The 22,767-nt window shown below is 39.2% G+C and overlaps 1 protein-coding gene across 1 annotated transcript in view; it reads right to left on the bottom strand.

The window, feature by feature from the left end:
- Positions 1-6,446: 6,446 nt before the first annotated feature.
- LOC134563860 (connector enhancer of kinase suppressor of ras 2-like) overlaps positions 6,447-22,767 on the bottom strand; it is a 169,935-nt gene continuing 153,614 nt past the window's right edge. The window contains exons 18-23 of the mRNA XM_063422240.1: positions 20,986-21,057; positions 10,793-10,863; positions 9,942-10,042; positions 8,122-8,629; positions 7,611-7,810; positions 6,447-6,955 (exon numbers count right to left, since the gene is read on the bottom strand). Of these exons, the coding sequence (XP_063278310.1) occupies positions 6,740-6,955; positions 7,611-7,810; positions 8,122-8,629; positions 9,942-10,042; positions 10,793-10,863; positions 20,986-21,057 (1,168 nt within the window). The 3' untranslated portion in view covers positions 6,447-6,739. The remainder of the gene's footprint in view (positions 6,956-7,610; positions 7,811-8,121; positions 8,630-9,941; positions 10,043-10,792; positions 10,864-20,985; positions 21,058-22,767) is intronic.

The raw sequence follows: 22,767 nt of genomic DNA on the forward strand, positions 1-22,767 counted from the left end.
ACAGTAATTCACACAGAACTCATCTGGAAAGAGGGAAAAAAGAAACCTAATGTTCATTGCCTATAGAAACTACTGGATCGTCTCTCAACATAGACAAGTATAAAATTAAAAATACTGTTGTGAAACTGAAGAAATACTGTGTTATCCAGGGGTTGAAACCTCGTTTGACCTGTATTAGTCTAGAACCATTGGTAGCATCTCTCTCTGTAGCATCCATGAGCTGAGGGACTTACTGCGGTACCGATGGAGCATCTGCTTGTCAAAGCATTAAGCACAATGGTTATTATAGAAAAGTTGCAGAATGCTCAAAACCTTGCAACTCCAGCATTTTTCCTGGCATGGACAGGTGGTTTTCCACTGCCTTTCAGTTCATCTCCCAGCTGGCTAGAAAAACAACGCTGAAACATGGAAGATTACTCGTATTTGAAGCTTGACACTGCAAAATTCTCAAGATGGCTCTAAAATACTTACTTCTTGTAATGACAGAAAACATATATTTATTTAAGAAAGAATCATCCACAATATACCTTTGTGATAAATAACAGTTCTGCCTCTAATACATATATACATACTGCTTGTAAACAAAAATGCCCACAGGTCATGGAGTCTCCATGATTGTTATACAAGGCGCTATAGACTTTTTTTTAAATTTTATTTTTTTTTGTTATTGAAAACAGTCCTAGTGAAAGTTTGGTTTATAACCTCCTATTGCTACAGAAACAGTAAGAATGTTTATATTTACAAAGAAACAAAGACCATGGAGACCCCCACACCATTATTTGCCAAAGATTTGAAGTTGGTGGGGTTTGCAAAATACACATTGTCAGCACATTGGACAGGTTGAACACCAGCGGTACGATACTCCAGTGCTTTGGTATTTCAACCCCTGAATATACAAAGACATTACTACAGCCTACTTCACAGTTTAATGCAAGTAAAGTGCAAGCCATAGTACAAGGGTGTCATACATTTCCATACATGTAAGCGTTATCTAAAAAAGGCTCTATACAAGGTTTATTAGCTATTTACTAACCTAGATGGAAGTCACCTATGGCCCAGCAACTAATGGTCTTACAAGGAGATATTGTCTTTGTAATACAGTATGTGTCGAATGTAAAACGTTTATTAATACTAGTGCATTTCTCTTATCCTAACCTGTTTTCTCATCAGATTTTTAAGCTGAAATCCTTGTTTCTCAGTAAAACAGAAGTCTTAACTGGTAACAGGGTCTTACTAGTATTTTGGCCAGCGAACACCATTTGTTGTTTTGTGGTTGCTAGTGAAAAAATGCAGTAGTTAATATGTATAATGTGACATCCTTAGTTAATCTGCAGCATTCGGACAGATGCATTTACTGTTAGTAAAAAGATCTGTATTGATACCCTCACCAACGCTTGAGGATGAACAATATTCTAGAAATGTGAGGACAGAAGCTACAGGGCTTAGCTGGTCAAACAGCAGGTTGTCAACGTATTTGATCATTTTTACAACATTGCTTTCTTTCAGATACTGCTCATACAGTGGCATTAATGCCTGAAGTTCCTAACTGTCACTCCTAACACATGTATGTTCTTGATAAAAATAAAGAGATATCTGTCTGGCCTGCATTAAGAGTGAATATGGTTCTTTTCCTGAAGGCAGTTTCTGTCTGAATTATTTAAATATTCTTTATGAAGAGGAGGTCCCAGTAGTATATCACCTGTCTTCAAACCTGATCAAAGCTTAAACAATATTATTTATAAACCTCCTTCTGGATGTGCAAGACCCGTAAAATATAGAAAATAAGCTTTAAAAATGTTTCTTTATCTATTAGTTATATACAGAGTGGAGAGTTCCCTGCCCACATTTTAGAGAGTGGAACTGATCAGAAACATAACACTTTGCTTGTGTGTAATGGAGCAGTGAAAATAACTATAAACATCAACTACGGAAATACAACTTACTAGTTTTGGTTTGAATAGCCATGAAATTTCCATACATCAGCTGATACAGCTCAGGTGTGATTATAAGATCTATCCCCACTTAACATCCATCAAGAACCTCAGCCACATATGTGAATTCATCTGAGAGAGGAGATGGAGGACCTTTCCCCACAGCACCCTGCCTGGGAAACCTACCCTGAGCCTCAGTTATAGTGAAGGAAACATTCTGGAAGAAAATGAGCTTTTTAATACTGAATATAAATGAGTAGCCAATCTCCAGTCTTTCCTGTTATTACCCATTTTTTGTCCCAGTGGTAAATAAACATCGTCTGGCAGCAGAGAAGGTGATGTGTTGTGGCCTAAGGCGTGTGGTACGCGGAAGATCCACCATGGAAAACCTGTGCCCTTCTGGCTGCCCTAAAGCACCATTCCCTACTGTGAAAACTGAGAAGAGAATAAAATCCTTTATGAGACCAAGCCAACACTTATTTCTCTAACATTAAATGTAGGAAACCTGAGTATGCCATGGATGGGGTTCAAGCTGAGGCCCAGCAATACAGACAGGCTTGTCCTTTCTTCCTTAAGGAATCTCCCCAGGACTGGATCTGGGGACAGTCAGAATCCATGTAGAGACACAAGACTTGCTTTTACTGACAAACTGAGTGTTTAAACTATGATTAAATTCCCTGGTGGTATCCTCTAGTTCAGGAGCAGCTGACAGGCATCGCAGAGGGGGCTGATTCTGTTGTGCTGCATCGTACCTTAGCCAAGGGTCATTTTACACAAACCATCTTTGAAGAACTTTGTTCCCCACTGCATGAAGGGTTTGTATAAACTGTTGGTGAATTATCACAAAATAACTCTGCTGGCAGAGCTGTCCCTTCTCAAGGATCAACAGCCCCCAGCTATATCACCTTGGTCATAAATACTGCTATTTTTTGGCAGAAAGAATGCTTTTATCACTTTGGAAGACAGTAAGACCCCATGAAGAAAGAATATGGCAAATAAGATATGTGATAATCTTCGCCTGATTTGCATTACTTGAGACAAAGATAAGAATGTTCTTTGTTCTCCTCAGATTTCTGTTGAGTTAAACAATTTCTATCAGATTCTTCACTTTTCTCCCAGAGGTCCTATTAACATTTAAAGTGAAATCTCCTAAAAGTCAGCAGCAGAATTGTACAATTTTTGAGGAGGCTGAGCCCTTCCCAGAGCCACTGTAAAGTGACTTCTTCGAAGGTACCTGTACTGTCCTTCACAAGACCTTGGAGAAAGTGCTCTGTAACTGCTGAGAGGAGTGAGTAGGCTTCACTGGCCAATCCTCTGCAACACTCATTTCTTTTTCCTTAAATAAAGCCAGTGGAGCACCATATCTCCAGCTCAAAAGGCAGCTGCCAAGAGCTGAATATACTGAAAACAACGCTCTCCTCCTTCTCCTCCTCCTCCTCCTCCTCCTTTGATTTTTGTTTGTGTCAATTACAGCAAGCTCAGGGTAGTTTTCACTTAAAATAATGAAACCAAGAAAACTGTCTCGGTTCTCTCTGGAAGTGATGCTGAGAGAGCTATTAAGACACTTTCATGTCACTGGATACAAACCAGTATCATAAAAGGAGGGGAATCGGTAGCTCAGAGGGACCATTAAATAAGTTGTAATGAAAAATAGGCAGTAATAACAAGACTCGGCTTGTGGAGTGTCAGAGAAGGTCTATGGGCTGAGACATTTTACCTGCAAGAATTCTGAATGAAGACACTAACTTTAATAGGATCCAACTAAATAAAACACATCCAAACAACATTTCCATGTTGTTGTATATGTTAAAAACCAAATTTTACCTTAGAATTCAGGCAGAAAAACTGCTAAATTAATAAATCTGTTGTATAGGTGATGTTTATTTCCCTAGATGAACTCAACAGCCAAGCTTTGTTCTTTTATTATTTAAAAATATGGCATCAAAATGACCACAATTCCAGCTGCTTTGTACAGTGTGTTTAAGTACTTGTCTGTCCAGAAGAATTGGACATATTTTAGTACATAAGCAGGATTTGGTGCATGAATTTTTAAATACAGTATCTGTATTGCACTTTGCATTCCAGTGAGTTCAAAGGTGGTGAAAATCCAAATAATTGTGCTGAGGTGACTACATTCCTCTCTGCAGTCCATTTAGATTGGTACCTACATCCAGAAGGAAGGAACCCATGGCAGGGAGGGAAGGGCTTGAGTACATGTGCCAGGAGGATGATAAGTTCTTGTGAAATTACTTCCAGCTACCTGCTGACATTTGTGAAAGAATGAAATCTTTGTATTGCTTAATTTAGCAATTAGATTTTGCTTCCTCTGAGTCACAAGCAGTGCCAGACAAGTGGTTCAAACTTTTCTCCCAGTTTATCTTAAGCCCATTAGAGGGAATTTCTCCAGTGTATCTCATCTGATTTCATCTCATGAATCTCCTTGACAATTTTTTTTGGCCTATTCAGTGCAAATCACATTTGCTGAGAGCTGCTGTCCAAGAGCAGAATGCAGACTCACAGCTCCAAGAGTTTCAGAAACAATGATCTCATGACACTGAAAGATTTTTAAAGATAAGCTGAGAAAAAGTATGAACTCTCTACTATTTATCTTCCCTATTCATATTATAGAAATTATATTTAAACTTAAAACAGAGGTAATCTGTTTTCCCTACCACCTGGGTTATTTCTGAGAAATTTATGTTTCTCATTTTCATCTGTATCTATAAGTAGAGTTCTCTGTTTACTTATGACTTCACTGAATATGCTCTTATGTGTAATGATGCAGTGGCTTTTGAAACCCTTTTGAAAAGCTATTTGAAAATAATATAGATCTTTGCATTATGAAAGCACAAACCATCTTTTGGGTCTGAAACAATAAGCATATTTAAATTTCTTTAGGAATTTAGATAGTTCGATCTACATAACTATTTCTTTGACTATCCGTCACTGCTTGCACGTAATATGAATTAATTTCTAAATGGATTCTATAATTTACCTGTTGCTTGCTGGAAAAGAAGGAGTGAAATTAAGAGTGGAAAGAAGGGAGGAGGCAAGGGAAAGATATTCTTAATTTTGTCTTTGTTTCTCACTATGCAATTGTATTTTAAATTGTTAGTAAATTAATTTTTCCCAAGTCAGGTTTGTTTTGCCTACAATAACCATTAGCAGATTATCTCCCTGTCCTTGTCTCAATCCAGGAGCTTTCTCATGACACTTTTCCCCCGTCCAGCCAAAGTCAGCCCCCTTCAGCTGCTCTATGGAGACAGAATTGAACACTCAGAACACCTTCACCTAGTCTGGATTTGGAAATAATGAAATCTCCTCCTGAATATTAGGACCTCACTGAGATAACTTTTTTTCTCAGTTATACTGAACTACATTCATTTTACAGTCCTTGATGGATGAGAGACAATTAGGTTTATCTTGTGAAAAAATTACCACTGAATTTGTTTCAGTGAAATCTATCTCAGTGAAATGACATGAGTTGTATTCATATCCCCTTCATTTTGCCTGTTAGAACTATTCTAACAAGCAGAGTAAAAGCAAACTGAGAATGGCTTTGAAATCTATGTTCAGTAGCATTCAGAGTGATCTTTTTTCCCCCCAAGAATACAAGTATTTTCCCTAAAATCTGTTTCTTACAAACTGTTCTCACCCAGGCAAGGAAGTGAAGTACACTGCGTGACTTGTGTGCCTTCCCAAACCAATCGATTCCGATCAGTTTTCAAACGATGTTTTGAATAACTTCACTCACTTGCAAATGTACTGCTAGCAGTTAAAAATTATTGCCAGACATTACATAATTTTGAATAATTAACTCAGTTACAGATGTCAGTCTATCACAGAATGTAATTGATTAGTTCAGGAGGGTTTTTTAGCTTCATTCTCATGCTTTTTTTTGAATTTTGTGACTCACAGTCATGTGTCACTTAAATTCACAGTGAAGAAATGATGAAAACCTGCAGTGTGTACCTTAGTCAGTGCAGATGTTTTGTTTTTTTCTTTCACCATGAAATACTTCAAATTCTATTAAAACCAGTTTAATTTGCAGCATTAGTGAACAACCAATATTGTTCTATTAGTATCTTATCTCTGTGCCAAACCCGCTTGCTCGTGTTCCTTCATTTAAAGGCAGGCACAGCACGTTACAAACACAGTATTTAAATGGCATGTACAGAGTGCCCATAGGGCCAGACCGGGATCTATTTCTTAGATGTACAGTGTACATTTTAAGGCACACTATAGGGATTGAGTTTACATTTTGATAACTCTGTCCTTTTATTTGCAAAGATGGTCACTACCTGGAAATGTTGCAAAAATAAATGTTCATCTCTAAGAGTAGCCAATGTAGTCATGTCTTAATTTTTTATATTTTTTCTCCAGAAAAAATGTGTGAAAATGTGAACTTTAGGGCATTTTAAAAGGAAATGTCAACTACCATGTTACATTTTATATACGTAGATATGTATTTTTTTATATATATCTAAATATATAAAATGCTTGTGGGAGCTCATATTATAAGCTGAGTTTTAGTACAGTACTTTAAATATACAGGTATTTGTTTCAGTTACACTTCTGCACCACTTCTTTCTAATGCAGAGCTTGATACGGATGTTGGTTGATAATAGCAAACAAAAAATTCATAAAGAACATTTTTGTCTTATCATGCAATGTAGTAGGCATCCTGTGGCACTATTCTCTTACCCAAGTATTTACAGTGCTGCTGAGTACCTTAGCAATAAATTCCCCAGTGTTTGTCTGACTGCATCTGCCAGGGCACCCAGCAGTGACCCAGGCTGAGGCTCCTGTCACACATGGGTCTCAATGAAGGAGTGTGTGTGCGTCAGCATCGGGGCTGAGCTTGCCAGTTCAGAGGCTCCGTTGTGAGACTTCCCAGCAACACTGTACTCACAAATGTCCAGGAAAAACTCATAGTTCTTTAATTTCCAATCTTTGAACTTCTTGGATGTTAAGTTGGGTTCATCCAGAAGGCTGTTGATAACTGTGAGATCCCCTTCTTTTGCCTAGTAAATTCCAGAAAGAGAGAGGACAAGTCAAAATAAAATTTTGTATTTCAGCACTTTATTTCTTCTTTAATTTTAATGCCAAGTTCCGGGAAAACTACTATGGAAACTTTAATATTTACCTAAATTCACGAACTATTATAGCATAAACTCTTTGACAGCTCAGTCTGTGGCACGTGCTACAACTTGCCTACACAGAGTGCCAAATAATCTCTTTTTTTTCTTTAAGCTGGAACATGCTTGCTTTCAAAAATTTTTAGTTTCTTTGAAACTTAATTTGAAAGCTACAAAAAAGCATTAACAATAGAAATGTAAAGAGATTAAGACATATAATAACATTAAAGACAAGGGAGAATGATTTCAAAATGCCAGAGGGCAGGGTTAGCTGAGATATTGGGAAGGAATTCCTGGCAGTTAGGGTGGAGAGGCCCTGCCACAGAGAAGCTGTTGGCTGCGCCTGGATCCCTAGAAGTGTCCAAGGCCAGGTTGGACAGGGCTTGGAACAACCTGGGATAGCAAAAGTGTTCCTGCCCATGGCAGGGGGTGGAACAGGACGGGCTTTAAGGTCCCTTCGGCCCATCAGCATCCTGTGCTGCACAATTAGACTTTCCCTAGTTTATATTCCTTACACACAAAACCAGCGATAAAGCCTTACTTTTAAAGTGCTCTTGAGGACTCGGATGTGGTGCAGCTTTTCGTTGATCACGGGGTCGTTACACCGCTTCACGAAGGACTTGCGGAACTCCTGCTTGGTGGAGGGTCGCTGCTCTCCAAACGCTGACAGACTGGCTTCTTCCAGAGTTCTGTAGAGCTCTTGCAGACCGTCTGTGATTTCTTCAACTTCTTTTATGTTTTCTGAAAGGAAAGAAAGAAACGTAACAACAAACCTGATCATTCAGATGAAGTCTCTAAAATCACCAGTACTGCAATTTCAATACTATCTTAACCTATTACTCAGTTCTGCAATGTCTCTTTTGATGAGACAAGAACATTTGCATCATCCCAAACCTCAGCTTTTAGTGCTACATCCTGACATTTCAAGTACAAACTCCTGTGTTTGTCAACATCCAGCAGTTCAACCACCAAATCCTTGCTGAGAATAGTGGCAATACTACTCTGGATTTTGGATGGCAGTAAAGTGGATCACAACATCTCCCAGAGCTTACCTTCTGCACAGAAACTATTGTGCCTTCTTATAGGAACCTTCTCTTCCAGATCGTCATCGGTCCCTTCAATGGACTTTACGCATCCCTTCCCGCGGACGTCTCTGTTTCGGGGAAGGCTTTGGCTGCGCTGTTTCTGGGGCCGCCCATGGGAGCTGTGTCCCCTCGGACATTCCACCAGAGGAAAAGGCCCATCCTGCTCAAAATTGTGGCGCCTCTGGACGGGCAGCGTGGCTTGTCTCCGTCTGTCTGGTGACATTCCGGGCCGGCCGCTCACGTACTCCGCGTCTGGAGGGACAGTCTGGAGGAAATGGAGCCCTGAACTGGTTAAGGGAGTCTCTATCAGGTCCTGCCATGAGCGGCGTTCTCGGTAGGGAGGTCTGCACCCCGAGGAGTGTGTGCTGCCTGCTGCATCCTGCCGGGAGTCCTCGGCAGAAGAGTGGGAATATGTTGATTCACTGGAAAAGTGTCGACCTTGTTTGGCTTCAGGGAATGGACTTGAAGAATTCACCTGGAAAGATACAAAAACATGAGACAATGTTTTGAACAGACTCAAGAAAATGACTGTAGTGTAAAACACTGTATGATATCTATAATCAGGTGGACTGATGGGTTTGATTTGTCGTAACATGAACCACTGTAAACAGAAGAGAATTAGCAGTGACAACTTTTATACAAGTGCTCTTTTAACCACTCCCTATTCTTGTTTTGCACATTCTCTGCCCACAAGCAACTCCTGATGGAAAGAAAAGTGTAAAACAGGTTTCCTGAAGACCCTTCCAGCTTACACTCGGTTCAGCTGAGGACAGTGGAAGTCTCCAAAAGAAACCATAATTGGATTTGCTTTCTTTTTTTTTAGGGGCCAAACAGAAAAAAAAAACCAAAAACCAAGCCCAAACAAAAAAAAAAAAAACACTTCAGCACCCAGGAAGATTTTTTTGCTGAGGGACTGTTGAACTTATGATACAATCTGAGTGAATTCTGCTGGGTCTGTGTATAAATTTAATTCAAAACAAAGAGAAAGGCAAAAATGTGAAAAAGCAGAAAGGGAGGGGCTTAACCTGTATCCCAGTTGATAAAACAGCATCACATGGGTGAAAATCAGTCTGAACTTCACCCATGTGATGCTGTTGTCTCAGTCACTCTTTCTTTGGTTCTGGCTGTGTGAGGATCATGTCATTCACGCTGAAGAAAAATCTGAAAGAAAAATAGAGAACAGTCCTATCTGTGCTTAGAATCATAGAATAATTACAATAATTTCCTGTGTTTTGTCTAGTAGAAATGTTCTATTTGCAATACTGTCATTACCATGGTATTGTACACAATCTTGTAAGAAAACCCCCTTTCCTGGAAAGATTTGTTCTTCAGAAAATAACTAAAACACTGTTACTGTGTGAATGTGAGCTGATCTTAATCTCTAGCATCCAGTGTCCAATATTCATAATTGAAAATCAGTCTCAATTAATACAAACTATCCAATTCACCACATTCTTTTCACATTCTGCAGCAAAGGTAAAATTTGTATATTCTGTTCCTGTTATGATGTGTAGTTTCACCAGTCCTACAAAAAAAAAGTCATATTTCCAGTCTGGTGACAGATCTGTGTCAGGAGACATTTAACTCTCTTTCCTTTCTAACCAATTTGGTATGGAAAAATCCAGGTCTTGGCTCATGAGGAACAGCAGTAATTTCATTTTTACAATCACATCCGGCTTTGTTCTGCTGCGGTTATGGTGCTTAAATATCCCAGGACAGGGAAGTGCAAGTGAAGGCACTCAGGTATTTTTGGTGACCTGGGGTCGCACGCAGTGTCTGTGACTCACTGAGGATGTTCGGTGGTAGGTGTCACACAGCGTGGAGGAGCCCTCCTGCTTCAGGGTCAGGGAGCCGTCGATGTCTTCCTGATCGCTTTCACTCCAGTAATCTGCTGACAAAGCATTCCAGGTTTTACTCGGGTGCTTTTCCACAAGCAAGCAGATCCCACATTTTAACAACACCCTTCCATGGCAAGGTAAACGTTCCCCAGTCACCTGCAGGGCTTGGCAGCCACTGAGGAACGGGCTGGTGGAAAAGTCTGGCGCCTCAAACACACAGGGAGTGCAGGAACTCCGAATGCTTTAGGGAAGTGTTATAGAAGGCAGCTTGGGCACCTGACTTCCACTGCACATAAAAAACAACTTCTGCTCACAGACTTTCAAACACAAACCTCATTCCAGATGCTGAAGTAGAGCCAAGCCTGAATGCTTAATTTAAGCAGGCATAACAGTGGGTGCTGGGGAAAGGGCAAAGCTGCCACTTGAGCTCAGGAGGTGCAAAGAAATATTGCTGAAGCACACATTGCCCCAAATCTGCGATGTATGCCCTTGTTTTAGGGGGATGAGCATCCCTGAGGGCTGCAATCTGGGAGATTGCTCCTCACCCTGAACCCTGCATTCTCTTTATCACTCGTTTTAAATATTTCTTAAAATTACTGCTCAGGATTTTATTTTCTTTGGTGGTGGCACCAATAAATGTAGTTCTTCAAGGAAATGTATTCTTGTCATAATTGGTATTTGAAAAGATATGGCCATATGTTGATAAAGAAGTCAGTTACGACCTCTCTGGCTTTATTGAAATACTGAACAGATTTGTAGTGTCTGCTCTCTTCTCCTAATTATGATCACTGAAGCATTACCTTCATCTGGGTGAATATCCTTGTCATCAGGTGTGTAGCCAATTGCTGCGAGACCCAAACGATTCATCCATCTAATGGAATGATAAAAGCGAGGAAGAGAGGTATTTAAAAGGAACATCTCATGTAAGTCTGAAGGCATCCACATTCTTAACATCTAGAAAAGTCAATCACAACACCTAATGCAAAAAGGCTGTTAAACCTCCGATTCAGATGTGTTGGATGGCTGATAGATGGGAGTGAAGGATTTATTACATTTATTCTGATTGCTGCTTCTATTTATTTCAAGAACTTGCCTGAATTGCCATAATACTCAAAAATAAAATAGAATTATAAGAATTATTGTCTGAAATCCTGTGTCAGGAAATAAAATATATTAAACTTGTATCCTCAGAGAGCTAAAACAACCTATGGCAGTTATTTGCTAGTCTGGATTCACAATGCTGATGATATAAACATTGAGTGTTGTTGAGCTATGATATCAACATTACTTTCCCTAAGTTTGTTTAATACAGGCTTTTGGGTTTCTAAAGCAAGACTCGGTAAATTGCAAGTACTTCAATATTTGCATTTGGCATTGGATGTGCTGGGTTCTTTCTTTGTCCCCAGATTATTTAGTTTAAAAGAAAGTAAGATTCTTTACTTCACTAGGAAAATATTATAGTTTATTTTCGGGAAAAATACCTTTTGAGTTTTCTTTGTGTAAAATCACTGGAAGTTTATACAATAATTGAAAAACTAGGGAAAAAAGGAAAGTAACACACAGAGGGAAAAGTCACTTCTTAATGTTCAGCAAATGGAAAGTCAAGAATTATTTTCATCAACAAGGAGATATAACAGAAGAAAATAAACCCTAATAGTGACATCTATAATGCCTGGGATGTTTTTAACCAATCCCTTCCTCAGTGACTAAATTCTTAATTATGTCATTAATTTCCCAGAATGTTGATGCGAGAATTTATCTAGAAGCAGCTCTTTTTTCCTTTTTGAACATTTGCAACATCAAATGTGCTAATAATTACCTTCTTGGTTAATGAATATTATAATGACAAACACATCTTTCACGGGCCTCAAGTCAGACATTAGTGAACAGAACATGCATTATCAAAAGCACGAGTTGTTTTGCAGATTAAAACAAGAAAACTGTTCAGTGTCATTCTTTCCCACTTGTTCTAGAAGAGAAAAAAGGCTTTTAAGGACATATGTGACTGTTATTGTCCAAGAGAGTGGTGTGTGGGAGATGGGAGGCACAGCAAGGAGGCAGAAAATGAAGGAAGAGTGAACTCTCCACTAAAAATAGCGCACAGTTCAGCACGTATTGATCTCCAGGTCTCAGCAGCTCCGCAGAGGCTCCAAGCAATGATCTTAATCTGTAATATTGGATACAGCACTGACTCACTGCACGGCCTGGAGCAGAGCCTTCCACGGCTCTTATGACTTTCCTAAGTAGCCAAAGGGGACAACAACGCTCACTTCTCACGAGGAGTTGTGAGAGGGTTTAATTTACTTGCAAAACTATGAAAATAAAGAACTGTACAATCATATTGCTTTGCCTCTCAGTATTAAGCCAGAAGTGAGCAAATTGGAGATGAAAATGGAAATGATGATTAGTTTACCCAAATACTTACTGCAGGGTTTGGACTGCTTACAGCCGTTGTTTGCATTACACATCAATAACTCATTTTTATCATGAGGGAAGTACATTTAAAATGGATTAACAGATTTACAGAAGAGCTTTTGCACAGTGCTCACCAGCATCATTTCCCTCAGCAAATGGTGCCTTGATCGCCTAGCACTTGTTTCCCTTGCAAGGCAGATCCTTTACTGCAGGAATGGCAATGACATCATTCCCTGCTCGTTATTAAGCGTTTGTATTCACCAGTTTTTCATCAGTTGTTCCCCAATTTTTAAACTCATTAGCACTGGAGCAAAATAGTTTTAGTCATACTTTGCCATATGCCTTTGGCAATTAAGCAGGATGGCTCAGTGCCTTCAACTGAAGTTCTGCTTAAGCACCAACAATAAATTAGGACTAATTACCACTTTCCAAGTTAAAACAGACTCAGCCATTTGTGTGGTCAGTGTGTGGAAATTCATATTGTCTTAAATTTCTTGCAAAATCCTTTTGTTGCCCACTGTTTATTTGAGGGTGTCAGATCATGGAAGCAAATATAGACTCCAGTTATGAAGTGTTAGGATTGACCTTCCAGCGCCAGGGATTTCTGAGGATACCCAGAGTATCAGCTTTAGGAATATGGCCTCAATGGCCAAATCTGTAATTAGCTGAAGTTAATCTTCCTTCTCTAAGGCTGCTCAGGCTTTTCTCTTCCAAAGGCCAAGATCATCCGCAGCTATAGTTACAAGGACTTTCTTACCTCATTTACCACAATTCAGAGTCAGCTCTTTGTCAAGCCAACATAAAGGGTTATCTGATGACATTCAGTGGCTTATCATGATAAAATCTCTTCTCATAAAAGAAATAGAATCTCCATTTTAGGTTTTGTGCTTTAAAAAAAAGCATGAGTGAACATTTTTGAGGTTAATCAGGAGATATACAAGCGGTGAGATTACAGCTCATTTTCTTACAGTTAATTTTTTTTTCCCAAGGAAATGCAAACTCAGTTCAAAAGGAACCCTGCATAAACTTGATGAATTTCCTTGATGAGCAAACCACTTCCATTTTTCAGAAAACTGCAGTCAAGGTTATAAAAAGCTCTTTGTGGGGAGGATGGAAAGGCAGGCAGTTGGTTTTGAACTCTGCCCTGGGTGCCCTGTGGGCAAACATTGGGGTCCTGCTGGGCACCCGCAGCTCCTGTCAGAGCTGGACTCCTGAGGGATGGAGCATGCACATCCCACAGAGTCGGGCACAGCAGGACTCTGTGTGCTGCACCTGGCCAGCACAACCCCAGGAACTGGATTGCTGATTTGGGTTCTAGAGCTGTGCCCCAACAGCTCTGGGACTTCCCCGTGGTCACAAGGAGGCCTGGGCTGCCCTGGTGGAGCCACCTTTGGGATCTCATGTGCACAACCCCGTTCCTTGACCCCGGGCAGAGGGCTGGGCTCCCTCCCCGCAAATCCTGCCTTTTTATCTGGATAATTTCAGCAACTGGAAGGGGTGGTGACACAGAACAGCACTGAATGTCCCATGGATCCTCTGCCACAACCTTTACCTCCAGTACTGTACAAATCCCCAAAAGATTTAATCACTGTCATACCAAGGCACGTTGTAACAACCTATAGGGGACCAAGAAGTGGGTTGTTTTGTATTGCCTATACTCCAGTGAACCAAAGGCAGGGAAAGGTGAGCCTCGAGTAAAGTCATCAAAATGCACAAGTAAGTTTTGGACTTCGTCTCAATTAAATTCTAAATAAATCAGACTTGGTTGTAATTAATTCTGTTTGTTACAAACAGGCACTGTTGTCATTGCTTTGGGATAAAATACAGCTGGTAGTATTTAAGTTAAATTTATTGAGATAATTCCGATTATTACCCAGCAATTACAGCCCAGGGCTATTTCTGAGAGTCTGATTCTGCCCCAGGCCTGGGCTGTGATGAGCGAAGGTATCAGGGCAGTGAGGAGCTGAGGAGCTGTTCCAGAGTCAAAGCCTGATACTGAAGAGTGAATCAAGCCTAAAATGCCCCAAATTGTCAGGAGTCAGGAGCACATTCACCTACCAATAGAAACACTGGGAAATGTTACAGTGGGCCAAAAAATTGGAAACAATTGCACGTTGCTTTGCTCTCCTAACACTGTATTGAAAATAAGAATATGCCACTCCTCAATGTACCAATTAAATTTTTTCTGTTTCCTGGCTGTTGTACTTTACTCCTGCTGAGCAAAGGCTGAGCCAGTCCAAGGTTAGTGGGAGGTTCTGGGAGTGAAGGCAATTAAAATTTCCACAGCGGCATCACGCTCACCCCCTTGGCTGTTCCTTTCTACAAGTCCAGAGTGAAAAAGAACAAATTAAAAAAACAAAAACAAAAACAAAAAACAACTTGGACAATCTCTGTTTTGGAGAACTATTTTGTGTAGTGTAGGAGAATGAAAACCAAGGGCGAGAGGATAACCTTTTTTTCTTGCTATAAGAAAGGGGTGAAAAGTCACAATTTTTAGGTTATAGTTATAACTGTTCCATAAACCCATGGGGAAGAGGTGAGCAGAACTGAGTTTCTGTGGCTCAGAAAAGTCTCATTTCCTAATATCCTCACGTATTGCACATACCAGGTAGCTGGTTTTAGAAGAAACTATTTAATTCAAATGAATATGTAAAAAAATGACATGTCCTGAAAAGGTGTAAATTCAAGAAAAAGTCCAGCTACTTTCACTATTTCTCTCTGTTAAATGTTCCCTTAAAATGAAGTCTATGAAATCCTGACACATGAAAAGGAAGAATAAATAAAATCTGTTTCCTATCTTCCTTGCATTTTTTCATCATTAATTCTTGCCCTTGTACACCACCTCAGCTTTGTGTCAGGAATGTTTCAGTGCAGAAATATCATTTTCTTCATTTTTGAGATTGTATCTACATTTGAGATTACTGGTTAAAAGTAAAAGCTAGAACTAAGTGGAAGTGAAATTTCACTTGAATCAAGTTATCTTTAGGTCTATTAGAGATTCTCTTGAACCTTTTATTTCATATATAGAATTATTCAGTGCAGTTTACACCTGATTTCTGATCAAAAGCTTTGTATTATATTTTATAATTTTACATCACTGTGATAATCAGATTCCAGATTTCACAGTAAAATTCTTTGCAATACACAACTAGATTTAAAAATTGATTTTGCACTTGTTATGCTGACTTCTCTGACCAGTCTTTCTTACTGAACACCTGAAAAAATCAATGCATTTCCCATTTGGGTTCCTAAGGTACATTATTTTCACTATTTTCTATGATTATGTAGGTAATACATTAATTAAGAGAATAAAGGGTGGTCTAATGGGGGTGGCTGAAATAATGCCTTGATTTTCCTCCAAAGCTCCAAACCATTTCCTAGTGAAATTTAACCCAGAGCAGATCCTTCCCCATGAGCTCATCTCTCCCCGTGTATCAGCACCCGGCAGCCTCTGCCTCTGCTATTTGATTTGTCACAGTTGCTGGGATTTGCTAAGCAAAATCATTCATGGGATGAACTCTGAGTACTCTGATTTGATAATTTGACATGACTGTTGATCTTGTTTCATGCATTGTCTTCTTAGATTTGTCAGACTGGAAAAATAGAAAAAAGCCTGAGACAGCTTAAGAATTGACAAGTGAACCAATCTGTGCCCTCTTTGCAAGTGCATCTACTTCATGCACTTAATGGGATTTTTTTTCTTATTTTCAATTTTTTAAAATTTCCTCTGTCAAACAAATTTGCAATTATGCCTCTGTACTCAGAAGCTGGTTTGGTGTGGGTGGGTTCTTTTTGTTTGCTTTTTGTTTTCCCCAGTGGGTAATAGACAACAGAAATTCACTGCTTTGTAGCAATTAAATTGCCCTTCTGGTACCAGCATTTTACTGTACAAATATAACCATGTATCACAGAGAATAAAAGCACTCAATAACTGATAGGCTGTTATTTTATCCAGAACCAATATTAAACCGTAAAGAAATCACCAAAACAGTCACACAAACTCACTCAAGTGGAGCTTCTCTTTACTCACTTATTCAAACTTCTACCCCAGCTTTCACCAAATGATTGGCCCAAAGAAAAGCTCTGGAGAAAGAAAACTTTCTTTAAAAGCAAGAGAACTGAGCTTAGCATGCCCTAAAGTATGGGTGGGGTTTTGGGATTTAGAACGGAATTTTTTAAAGAAATGGGATGATTTACTCGTGAAATTGTGTAATTCTTCTTCCCCATAGTTTTTGAAAAATCAGCTCAAATAGGCCAAATAATGTTGTTAAACATCAGGCTAATTCATCATGATGAAATTTCTTATTTCTTATTTATATTTCTTATTTCTATAAATTCTTATTTCTACCACTAAATCTTCAGATTTGCAGAGTTAAATCTGTATCTCCAGGATAACATCAAAATATGGACTGTGACATTGCCTTCACCTCAGAGAGGTGCAGGGCTGGAATCACTAAATCTGCCATATGAAATGCAGCTCAACTGCTTGGCTCCCAGAAGAACTCTAATAATTCACACTGCTACTATTTACAGCAGAAATTGATTAAGTTAATTTTGTAATTTAAACTGGTGCAGAAGGCCAGTGCAGATCCTGCCTCGTGCACAGGAAATAAACTCCCCTCAACACTGATTTGGATGGTGTTGGATAATCCCAATTGAGCACTGCAAACTCCATCAGCCACTGGGGCTTGGACTGAATGAGGGGAGAAATTGAACTTCACAAGTCTAAGGTAAATCATTCTGAAATTGTAGAAAGGAGGAGGCAGGTGACATGCCCAGAAAAGGAGATTTGAAATATTCCAGCTCAGTCCTAGGAATTCGTGGTGCAGTATTTTGCTCCGACAGGACACAGCAGCTCCACTATCACCCTGTGCATGCCCATGAACTTCATTCCTTCACCCAATCCTTGGGGCCTGCAGCTAATTCTGATCAAGAAAATGTTTTACTTGTGCTGCACTTAGGAGTTTTTATGTGAGGACAATAAATCAGAGGGCTGGTGTGGCCTTAGGCATGGATTTGAAACAAGTTTATGGGAACATAAAAGGAAAAAAGGAAAACCTGCTCTTTATGATTATTTACAACACCATTGGGAAGCTCCATTTCAGGGATTTCTGTTTGAAAAGTACCGTTCATGTTCTGCAGAATTATCTCCTGGCTTTTCATCAGGTAAGGGGCTAAGAGCAAAAGCTCTGTAACAACTTGCTCAGCTCTATTTGATAAAGAGCTGTTAAATCAGGCCAGACAGATTTGACAATCTCTTGGTCACTTGTCCAGTTTAAGAGGGAAAATGTCTAATAGGCCTGAAAGTTTTAGTTGCTTTATATAAACTAACACCTGAGAACTTCACTTGGGTGTTCATATAAAGTGGAGACAAAGTGCATTGAAACTGCAAAAGATGTTTTAATCCTGGCTCACCATCTGATTTGGCCAAGACCTGTCAAAGAGACCAACATGCCTGAAATTTAAGGGAGAAAACTGAATTAACTTTAGTAATAAACAGGAAGATTTAGGCAAAGTCTTGAGTAACTCACTTGGTTATATTCCATAGGTAAAAGTAGATAGGAGACTCCATAAAATTTGCTTATAATCAACAGAAATTTAATTCAGAATACGTCAATTTTCAGTTCTTTTTTAAGAAATATTGTGCTTTAATTTTTCAGGTCTTGGAAAATATAAGAGTGACCCCTTTAAAGTCAACCATCATTCTATTCTAGTAGCAACTATTTGTTATATTTCTTGAATGAATGCCTAAGATCTATGAGAGTTGTTAAAATTGCAAAGTTAACCCAGTTATTCAAATCAAAAGTGATCAAATTAGTCAGCCTAAAGTAGAAACTTTAAAAAATTTAGTATTTGGAGTCCATGATGAGATTGCAAATGCATTGTACTGCAGACTTCAATGGCATGTAAGTTTCAAATAAAGTAGATATTGTAAAACAACTGAATATTAAATTCAATGCTAATTAAAACCATAAACAGGTTATGTGTGGTGTGGTAGGAGATGAAGCACTTCTGGGAAATAAAGCCTTTAACAAGCTTGGAGTACCAAGCTGGAGATGAGCTCATCAAGTTCATTATTAATTCATTTCTAAGAACACGGTTCTGCTCGTGTAAGACCTGACAAAACAGCACGAGCATGAATTTTGCAAACCCGAGTAACACAGCAGGCAAAACTCAGCCACAGCTGAGTGCCTTGGTCTGCTACAGAATAATCCATCCCTACTTACTGGGGTCCAGCTCTTCCTTCAGCAATGCGGAGTTAAAGGCACATTAAAATGTGAGTGGGAAAAAAATTAACAGTGAATCTGAGGTGAGAAACTCTAAAAAGAGCTATTAAAACAAAAGCTGGTGGTAAAGGCAGTTGGAGAAAGGATAAAATTCCCCTCGTAGTGAATAAGGAATGTTCCTTTCCATGCCAGGAGTCCTTCACTTTTTAGAATGAGTGACCCCTCACTTCCATCAGCAGGGAAAATCCAGTTAAATTCTGTGCTGAAAACGGGAGTGGGAGATACCATGCAAAGCATTTGCCCAACTTCCTCACATTATGAGGTTAGCAATTTGCTGGGAAGAGAGAGATTTGTGAAATCAGTATGTTAACATATTTTTCATCTATGAATCTTGCTTCCTCATTTCAAATTTCACACACGATCTCTGTGAGAAGGAATTCCAGGAAGCCTCTAAAAGCTGCAGGGATGCCCAGGGACTTTACAGAGGTAGCAGAGTTATCCATCATTTGGGTGGGGAGTAAATTCCAATTGCTCTGCAGGGACAGAATTGCTGAATGGATAATACTGCACAAAATACTTCAAGCAGAAGTTCATCTGTTGCCTTCCTCCCAAAAAATCAGGGAAAAGGCTTGTGTAAATGCCAACGTAAATGATGTGGAGGATGGTATGGTATGAAAAGACTTGCTGGCACCTTCCCAGCTGTTCCTGTGCTCCAAGGCCTCATAGCCATACATGCAGCTTCCTGGGCTCCCCATGGAGAAATCAATGGATGTTGTAAAAGCAGCTCATCAAACATGTCAAGACTTCCTGGTTTTCCTTGAGTCAGAACATTTTATGTATCATTTATAGATATGATCAATGGTGCTTCAACAAATGAGAGTGACCCCAGCAACAGAAATCAAGGAGACCAGGCAGGGTTAAACCAGAAAAACATCCTCACTTTGGTTTTGTCCAAACAGACCTGAACCACACTACAGAACTGAGCAATGGAATATTAACAACCTTGAAAAAATGCCTTTCAGCAAACTTACACCCTGAAAGTATCCCTTTCCTTTCCTGATAAGTGAAGCTCATCAGTCTCATCAGAATGAACAGGCCTCAACAGTTTCACTCCAGCCAGGCTCACACCCAGTGCACCTGAAGAGCCATGTAAGCCACAGAATAGAAATGTTCAATTCAACACTGATTTTTAGGCCTTAATATTCCAAAGGGAAAAACCGATCCATATCTATCCTTCCAAACTGGCAAACATTATGAACACCTCAAAGTAAGAACACCTCAAAGTTTCAGTTATCTGTGCCAGCAAAGATTTAAGAGTTCCCAGAATGGTGACCTTGTCCCAGGTGTCCTTGTGCTTTCCACCTCATCTGGGAAAAACAAATTTCTGATGTAACAGGAGGAGGGAGGACATCTGACTCTGCCTTTTGGGATCTAAGGCCCTGTCCCACCTTCACCCAACCTCTGCCTTCACCACTGAATCACAAAGCAGAAGCATGGAGTAATTTAGGTTAGAGGAGCTCCCAGGAGGTGTCTGTTCCCACACCCACCCACAGCAGGACCAGCTTTATTGTTGGATCAGGTTGTCCAGTGCCTTGTCCAGTTGGAAATTTGGAATGTCCTCCCAGCACATCCAAGGACATTTAGAAGCTCACTGCAACACCAAAATAGGAACTTTGCTTGCCTCTGCTCTATGTTGGAACAGTGATGTGGTGAATAAAATTATTTACTGCTGATGTTCTGTGTTGTTGGGGGCTTTCTTGGGATTGGAAGGAGATAAAATCAATCAATCAACCTATCTATCTATCTATCTATCTATCTATCTATCTATCTATCTATCTATCTATCTATCTATCTATCTATCTATCTATCTATCTGTCTGTCTATCCATCCATCCATCCATCCATCCATCCATCCATCCATCCATCTATGCATCTATGCATCTATCCATCTATTCTCCCCCCCACCTGGGTGTACTCTTACAAGCTTTGGTGTGGGTGCACTGCTTAACATAGCAGAAACATTGATCCCACTAAGACTTCCACCCTCTACCTACAGATCACCACAAGGGTGATGAACCTCAAAAGCCCATTAACAAAAGAAAAAATTCTAATTGACACAGATGAGACAAACACAAGTAACTTTCCTTTGCAGAACTAAGATGTGTCATGGCAGGAAATGTCCTCAAAGTGAGCCACAGAATGTAATGTATTTACTGAAATTAATGGGAGGCTAATTCCTGAGAACACTGAGCCAGCATTCCATCAGGTTTCAGGAGTCTATTCCTGTGTGAGATGAAATATTGAAGCATCAGGATAAAGAACATCCCACAATGAAGAGAACACATAACTCACCTGTTCATCTCTTCCAGGCAGTCAGTTGCAAAATAGAAGCTCTTTATTTTGGGGTGACATGCTTTGAAGGCACTATAAAAAGAGCACAAAGAATAACAACCACCTTTTCTTCCAAACAATTTGCCTACAAATACACCAGACTGTCCTGCTCTATGATACTTAAGCATGTTACAGGTTTCATAGGCATTTGTCATCTTCAGTCTGAATTTTGCTGCCTAAATTTATTGATGGGTTTCCCCTGATCTGATTTCATCTACATTTGTGAGCCTCATGATTTACAAAAATTTCAAAAGCCCTTGAATGACTTAGAAATATAAATCCTTTGGATAACCACTGATCTTCTACATCCAAAAAGTTCTTGGGTGAATTTGAAAGACTTATTGAGTATATTCAAGTACATCTTAGTTATATTCCAAAGATCAACTAAAGGAATAAATGTTTGATCCCTCTCACCTCTCCTCACATATTTAGATGACTGTTTTATGTTCTACAAAAAGAAATGCAAAGGGCTGCCAAGTTGAGCTAGAAATCACTGCAATGATAGATAATAATCAGATGGCATGGGTGATTATAATTCACATAAAATGCTTTTTATTAATGCTTTTATGTGGTCTAATCCCTGGGCTCTCCCTTGGCTGAGCCATTGAAATCTGCTAAGAACAATAATCAACAGTTTTTACAGTTATTTTTACAAATTTTTTGTGTGGGTAGAATGAAAAGGAGTTTTCTATCAAGGAAACCAGAAGGTCCCAGCATTAAAGACCATTAATTTGATTAGCTGCCAAATGTTAAAAAAATACACTACCATTCATAACATTTATGTTAAAATACTGACATTTATATGGTGATTACCAGATATAAGTATTAGATTAGGAATCATTACATGTAGAATTATGAAGAACCTGTGATGCAACATTTCCACTATTAATAGTTTAAATGCAAGTGAGTCTTTTATTAATTACCATGATTTATTGCAGTTTTCAAAGACAAGATGAAAGCTGAAGAAGCTTCACCTGGGCACAGTGATTTTTTAATATATATAATTAATGCAAATGCCTCCAGCAACAGCTTTCCCAAAAATAGTCCTACAGCAGAGTTGTATTTCTGTGCAGTTTACCTTCTCATGAGATTAGGGATATAAAGGGTGAGGCTATCTTTGCACAGAGGGTTATCATTAAAAATTAAATTCCATAAAAGGAGACTCTAGAGGTATTTAAGTGTTGTTTTGGCATACAGACAGTGATAATTTCCACTGGAGAGCCTCACTGCCGTGGCTACTTGTACTTTGCAAATAAAAGGAGCGAGTGACTGAAATCATACATAGGTATTCATGGTGCCCACTAGATGGCATAGGCTTGTTAATAATCTCTCTTTTGATCATTATATAAATGCAGGTTTAAGTATGCTAGGATCATATTTATGCTTTCTTTTAACTGATTGGTATGATAGGATTTTAGTGTCCAGAATTCTTATCATTCTTAGTCTTCTGCTTTTAATGTGGAACTTTTTAATCCCCATATGACAGCTGAGTACCAACAACTCTAACTGGTTCTATGGAAACAGGCATGGGTAGGTAAGCAGGGTGAAATAGTTTTATGTGTCAAAAGACACACAAACGTGAATTAGGGCAATGCATGGCACATCTTTAATTACACAGAGATTAGCAAATACTGTGCTTTCAACAGAAATTCCTTACAGTTCTACATTTTTGATGCTTAAAATAGAAAATCATGACTAAACAAACACTCCTGCACAGTCCTACTGTTGGTCTGAACCCTCTGC

The sequence above is a fragment of the Prinia subflava genome, chromosome Z (assembly GCF_021018805.1).
Source record: "Prinia subflava isolate CZ2003 ecotype Zambia chromosome Z, Cam_Psub_1.2, whole genome shotgun sequence".
Taxonomy (NCBI): domain Eukaryota; kingdom Metazoa; phylum Chordata; class Aves; order Passeriformes; family Cisticolidae; genus Prinia; species Prinia subflava.